This window comes from Micropterus dolomieu, linkage group LG17 (assembly GCF_021292245.1).
Source record: "Micropterus dolomieu isolate WLL.071019.BEF.003 ecotype Adirondacks linkage group LG17, ASM2129224v1, whole genome shotgun sequence".
Taxonomy (NCBI): domain Eukaryota; kingdom Metazoa; phylum Chordata; class Actinopteri; order Centrarchiformes; family Centrarchidae; genus Micropterus; species Micropterus dolomieu.
In genome coordinates, this window is record NC_060166.1 from 10,928,659 (window position 1) to 10,935,455 (window position 6,797).

Consider the following 6,797-nt stretch of genomic DNA (forward strand, 5'->3'; position numbering starts at 1 on the left):
GCTTTCAGAAAGGCCACCAGGTCCTTTACGTCTGCACCCACACTGTAGGCATCAGTCACATACACCCCCACGTTGCCACTAAAGGCCCCCACAACTTCTGCTTGGAAGCTGGATTTGCTGAGATTTTCAGAGACTGCCTTGACGTTTGTGTGGATCCCCACAGAAACATTTTCAGATCCATCTCCTCTCAGCCAGGTCACAGCGTTCTCTAGCAGAGCAGGAAAGGCGGTCAGGTAGCCCTCATGACCCAGGACCACAATCCTTCCACTGCTGTACAGAGAGGCAGCCATCAGGACCTGGCCTTGGCTGTTCATTGCTAAAGGAAAGGCATGGTCTCCAATCAGCACCAGGTCACTGGGAACACAAGGACCCCGGAAGTCCAGCTCTTTCAAGCCTCTCATCAGGCACATGTAGTCCCCCTCATGTTGGGATGGTGTGGGCTTGCTGGACATTGTGAGAAGAACTGATGCTCTGAAAATCAGATGAAGAGGGGAGTGGTTTGTTAGCACATGAGGTTTAACAATTGTTCTTGGATGGATATATGCTGTGTCATTCTGGCTGTCCTGTGGGAATAGAAAGAGCTGACAAACATTAAAACAAAACATAAAGTAGTACTGATGGCTTTCTGTTTGTGTTACACATCTACAACAATAAAGAAAGAACAAGATTTCAATCTATGTCAGCTTCAGAGACAAAATGTAAATCTATGTATGCAGTAGTATAGTATGCATCAACAAACATCTGCTGATTTTCATCAAACTAAAACAACGAAAGTTACATGTTTACCTGAAAGTTGTCTTTCTGATTGTATTATCACACTGTGGCCCAATGGTTTCCAAAACAGACAATCCACCAAGAAAACTGCCTGAAAGGAGAGAAGAGTGGATATAAATGAGAGCAGGAGGAAGTATTTTAGTGAAAAAGGTAAAGACAATATGAGGAGGGACTTTAGTCAGAACAAGCCAATAACTGAGCCTTATGTGAGACTGAGGGAAAGATTACACGTCACTCGACTACACTCAGTGCTTGTTTTCATTCCTCAGGTGACAGGTCTTGAAACAGAAACTCTAAGCATATTTGTAGTACCATGTACCTTTTGATCTAGCTAAACTATACTACTTATACATATTACTTCCTCAGACTTAAGACAATGGACCACAACTCTTAAACTCGGGTTGGGGGAGACAGTTGTCTTCCAATAGAAGTATTTTATACATTTCTATACATTGAACAATACCTCTGCCATCTCCCCCCACAAAACCTTACATTTGTACCCACCACCGCCATTTTTTCTATTTAATGTGCACATCTATCTGGTCATTTTGTGGATTAGAATTTTGAGAAATTATATTTTTGATAAATCAATTTACACAACTCTAAACAAGAGGACCAACCTGCACAAAAATACATTCCCTTGACAAACCTGCTCTTCCTGTTGTGGAGTACAGGTTGTGGTCTACTGGACTACAAGTCTTACAGGTATGGTCTCCTGGTCATTGGGCTAAATTAGTGCACAGCTCGACAAGCACTTGGCCCACCCCTTCTACATGAGAACACGCTGTATGGCAACAACCATATTGGTGTGTACTGGCTAATTCATAATCTTTTAAAAGATCATTGGTTAAGTGACATATTCAAATGAAATGAATGATAACCAATTCAGCAAATGCCAAATTGTCTTTTATGATTTGTCTTTTTCCACTGATGGCAACATGTGCAGCTGATAATATTAAAAGATTAGTTACTTGAATGCAGGAGGAGAAGGAGAAGTGCAGCACAGTAAGTAGTATTATTAGCAACATAACGGATCAGCTGGATTTTGACCCTCAGCTAATCACTCAATTTCAGGAACAGTTCGGTGACACACAAAGCGCTTTTATAGTACATCACATTCATCCTTTTCACACACTGATGCTTCTGGCATCAGAAACAGAAATTAACAGTCATACATGGGAGCAATTTGGGGTTCAGTATCTTGCCCAATGATACTTCAACATGCGGACTACAGGAACTCGTTGTCAAAGCATAAACTTCTGATTAGTGGACAACCACGCTACTACCCCTCAACCACAGTCCCTATAGTTTAAATCTATTAAATAGTCAGATTGGTAAAACCACCAGTGGACAAGCTCTCTACTAGATTATTTCTCTCTATGTCTCAGTGGGGAAGCGCGCTCTGGATGAACTAGAACATTCTCCCAGCAGTTCTACACTTGATCTTTAGGGGAGCTGTTTTACAACAACTGCAGAACATCAAAGACAAGCAAAGGGAACAATGGAAGAAATTGTTTGGGTGTGTAAGCTATTAAACTATACATTATTCCATCCCTTACTACTCTTGTTATCCAAGAAGAAATGGATGATTAAAAAGTAGCAGCAGAGGGTTGAAGTAAATGTTTATAAAGTGTCTTTTCCATTAACAGTGAAGGCAAATGTCATTGTAGTGAACACACAAATATGCTGACCAAGACACGGTGAACTTGTAAAACCTTTACCCTGTATAGTGTTTGTCATAGCTTGTGCAAGCATGGGAATAAGACCCAAATGCATACACCTGAGGCAGAGCTGATAAGAGAAATTAATAGTTTAACAAACTGAGGAACACAGGCTTACTGGATGGTGAGGCAGGCAAGAATCAAAACCTTAGAAGGCAGTCCAAACAGGTAAACAAATCCAACAATGACCAGGCAGGAATCAAAAATCCAATGGGCAGACAATAAGGTCAAAGATGGAAAAGTAAGGCAGACCAAACCAGGGAAACAATACGTGACACATAAAACAACAAAGACAATGAAAAAGGGCTGGTCAGGTGCTGCAGGGCTGATGAGGGAGAGTGGAAACAGGTGAACAGGAAAGTCAGGTAACTGCAGGGCTCATAAGATAAGAGGGAACAGGTGTGTAAATGGGTGGGGCAGTCAGGTGATATGCAGAAGAGGTTTATGCACATGATGGGGCTATATGGAAAAGAGGGGAAAACATCAGACATGTGACTAATAGCATTCAGAGTGCTATACTGAAAGTTGAAAGATGGTCATATGATTGGGGATTTAAGATATTAGTTGCAAAGTTATGTTATATGTTCTTTACCAGGAAGAGAAGGATTAATAATGCACAGCTTAAATCGTATGGACAAAATATGAAAAGGGTGAAAGAGTTCAAGTATCTAGGATTGTAGTTTGATGAGAAATGTGTATGGAGGAATCATGTTAAACAGGTTGAAAAATTTTTAAAAAAGTCATAACTATAGGCTAATATTTTCTGATGCATCCAGGGAATGAACATGTAGGATCAGGGGCATACATACCTGAGTTTGATTTAGGTATATGTTAAATAATAATAATTCAGGGTTACAGTGGATAGAAGAGGTGAGGCCTGAGAAAACTGTCATTTGTTCAGGCTCTACTGTAGCCCTTTATAGTTTGAATTCCAAAGAAACGGTAAGAGAGGATTTATTGATAGATAATGCTGAGAACACAAAGTTTGTTTGGAGTTGATATGCAAATTGTTTGAGTCCCTGCTCATGTTGGTGTTGAGGGGAATGAGAAAGCAGATGAGATTGCAAAGACAGCGGTGAAATTAAAAGATGATGAAATAAGGAAAAGTTCCCTTTGGTAAATGAGAGGCCAAATCATTAATTAGAAAGGCAGTGAATGACGTATGGCAAAAGAAGCGGGACACAGACACTAATACAGCATACCGAAATCAATTAAGGTGAAGGGTTTCAAAGGGAAAAAAGATGTGGACGTACTGCTTTAAAATCAACGCTTTATTTTATGACAAAATGTGTGTCTGATAAATGTGAGGTTTGTAATGTTCCTGAAAATGTCGAGCATGTCATCTTGAAGTGTAGCAAAAATGATTCGGAGAGACACATCTTATGCAACAAGATGTATGGATTAGGATGGGGCTGGAATTTAGAAGGGATTTTAGGGATGAGTGAGGAAACATGGGAGTGCTGCAAAGCTCTCTTTAATTTTCTCAAATCTACAGGATTGGATCATAACATAATTTTTTGTTTCATTTTGTTTTTATTTTATTTTGCTTTTACTGAGCCTGTAACCTGAAGTAGCCCTACATAAAGCCAAGATATTACACATACAGTAGTTGGCGGTATGCCCCTAAACAAGTTGGTTGCGATCCACCATTAAACCCAGAGAAGAAGCATAAGAAGAAAAGAGGGAAAGCCAGAGGTCATCTACTGAAGAAACATCTACAAATCCCTAAGAATATGTGTTATTATGACAATGAAACCAACTGTTTTTTTCCTATAAATGAAATTTACTAGTACTGGGAAATCAAATCCCTAATGCGTACAGCACAGGTTACAGAGCTAGTGCTAGGTGCTAGGGACTGAGCAGAGGTTTCATGCCTCTGGAGCAACTAGGGGTTAAGTGTCTTGCTCAGGGACACATTAGTGTCTCACAGTGGATTCAAACCCAGGTCTCTCACACCAAAGGCATGTCTTATCTACTGTGACATCACCACCCCCATTTATTTTTCTCCTGGCACTGGCAGGTCAGCAGGCAGTTGGAGGGTGTTGGATTAAAGCGCTCAACCAAACGCTGAGTTGGCCAGAATCTCACTTGTTCTTCTGTAATAAGAAAAAGAAAGAAAAATAATTGAAGAGCTGGACACAGTAAAAAAACCAAACAAAACTGAAACACCAAGATGAATGCCAATTGAAGCCCTCCCCTTCTACAATAACCTCTAAGACCAAATGTCACGCAGCATCAATCACCCGGTAGCAATGCTGGGCATCCACAACTGCAAGGAGAATTAATGAGAATGTTCCCTTGTAGTTATAGAACTGGGATCCTGAGTTAGCAGGGGCTTTGACAACAACCATCCAGCCATCCAGCGCTCCACAGCAGAGAGGAAAATTCCACTGCTCCTCAAAGTTCTCTGTGCCTCCACTCCTCTGTGGTTGGCACAGCCGTGGACTCCTCCACAAAGTAGTCCCAAATAGCAGTGGCGACATCATCTGAGGTGCAGTGAACATAAAATCTGTTTTTGAGTATTACCGATATGGCTGTACAGCTGCTGTCATAAACTTAAAATTCAGTTGAGTTTATATAATTTTAAAATTATATATTTTGAGTGTTGAGCAACTACAATGTTAGCATACTGTTAGCCTAGCCCTGATCGATCCAAACTCCATTCAGAAAACAAGCATTTCAAAAGTTGCAGTATGTAGCATGAATTTAGACTTTTTGACACAAATTATGAAACTCACCAAAGACAGATTGTGTAACAGGTCCGCGAGTAAACGGCTGGCGCTCTATAGAGAGAAACCATGGCAACGGCTTCTGTGCGCTACACAGCTGTAGCCTATTTAACAAAAGTTAAAATTATAGGCTACATAACTTTATCTATAGGCCTTCATCTAGTTTTGCGGGGATGCTCTGCCATGCGAATTCCCTCCTGTTGATGTCCTATTTAGTAAACAGTAATATTCTAAAAAAAGATTCTAGAAACTCACAGCGAGGATCAGTCTCTCTTCCAATGATTTGTGCTGTGCCTTGCATACAAAAAGTTCAAGACAATTCAACTTCGGCAGCGGGTTGGTGTGTGCGTGAGGCGAGCACTTCACCTCACAACAGGGACACTTGTGGCTCTGGATTCTAAATTGTTTTAACAAGCAATAAAAGGTAATGCCCTGGCAGTGGCAAATAGCTTTTTTGTTCGATTTGATTATATTAATGTTTAAGTTGAGATTTATAAGAAATATTTTATTGCTACTGTATAAAGGGAATACTGCTGGTAAAAAGCACCTTATTTGTTTAAAGTTTTGTTATGTTGTGCATGTTACTGACACAGACCATATCAAAATAAGATGGAACAGATCAGAATAATATAAATAACAAACAGAACACAAGCAGACAAAGCCAAAATAATGCAACACAGAAACAGGAGTAAATACAAAGACATTAACCAAGACACAGAACACGTTTTAATGCTGCACTTCCAAATAAAACAGTTTTATAGTTTTTCTACCTAGAATCCTGGTGGCAGTTGTGTTCATTTAATGACCTCACAGGTTTTGGTATTTTGATTTAAAAGCAACAGGAGCTACTTTAAAGCTGTAAATATCAGGTCAACTATGCTAATGTATCTTTTTAAAATGTTGCAATAACTATGGTCAAAATATAGCAAAGTCAGTTAATTGAATTACCCAGTAAATTCTCAATATCATGAAGTTGTAATCATTGAACCCATCTCTCTACACTGTTAATCAGCAGCAGTCTGAAGTTCAGTCATACTGGACCATGGGGTGGTCACTCCAAGGAGGCAGGTTGCAGAGTTTCTCTTCAGTGGCTGTTTTGATGGGCCAGCCCCAGGCCTTGAAGAATCCAGCCAAGTTCATCCCCACAGTCTGGGAGAAGGTCTCTGCATACAGGTTCATCTTTCCGTTGTTGTCATTGGGAAAGTTGGACATCTTGTGGTAGGCAGCAAACACCTTCTTAAAGGCATCCCAGCCAAACTTTTCCTGGAGCTACATGGAAGGAGCCAGAAGTAGAAGAAAGAATAGAAAGAAGAATAGAACATTTTTGTTGTTTGATAGTTAATGGTCACTAAAGCCTCACTGAGTTTAATGGGGCCAGAGACTTTCAGTCTACTTCAATTTTAATTAGTTTAAATGCTGACTCCAGTGTGACATAGTTTCTCTACAGGGTGTAAATATACAGTCATCTCACCTGCATATATGTCTCCAGGGCCACCCACATTTGCCAGTTGCTGAGTTTCTTGCCCCCCTTAACATACTCCTCTGCTCGACTGTTTCGATCTGCTAAAGTCAT

The 6,797-nt window shown here is 40.3% G+C and overlaps 2 protein-coding genes across 2 annotated transcripts in view; both read right to left on the reverse strand.

Moving 5' to 3' along the window:
• The window catches only part of LOC123985302 (TRPM8 channel-associated factor homolog), a 24,532-nt gene extending 21,679 nt beyond the window's left edge, over positions 1-2,853 (reverse strand). The window contains exons 1-3 of the mRNA XM_046072761.1: positions 2,614-2,853; positions 787-865; positions 18-471 (exon numbers count right to left, since the gene is read on the reverse strand). Of these exons, the coding sequence (XP_045928717.1) occupies positions 18-452 (435 nt within the window). The 5' untranslated portion in view covers positions 453-471; positions 787-865; positions 2,614-2,853. The remainder of the gene's footprint in view (positions 1-17; positions 472-786; positions 866-2,613) is intronic.
• A 3,270-nt stretch (positions 2,854-6,123) lies between these two features.
• Positions 6,124-6,797, reverse strand: part of LOC123985305 (TRPM8 channel-associated factor homolog) — a 17,866-nt gene continuing 17,192 nt past the window's right edge. The window contains exon 11 of the mRNA XM_046072769.1: positions 6,124-6,493. Within this exon, the coding sequence (XP_045928725.1) occupies positions 6,251-6,493 (243 nt within the window). The 3' untranslated portion in view covers positions 6,124-6,250. The remainder of the gene's footprint in view (positions 6,494-6,797) is intronic.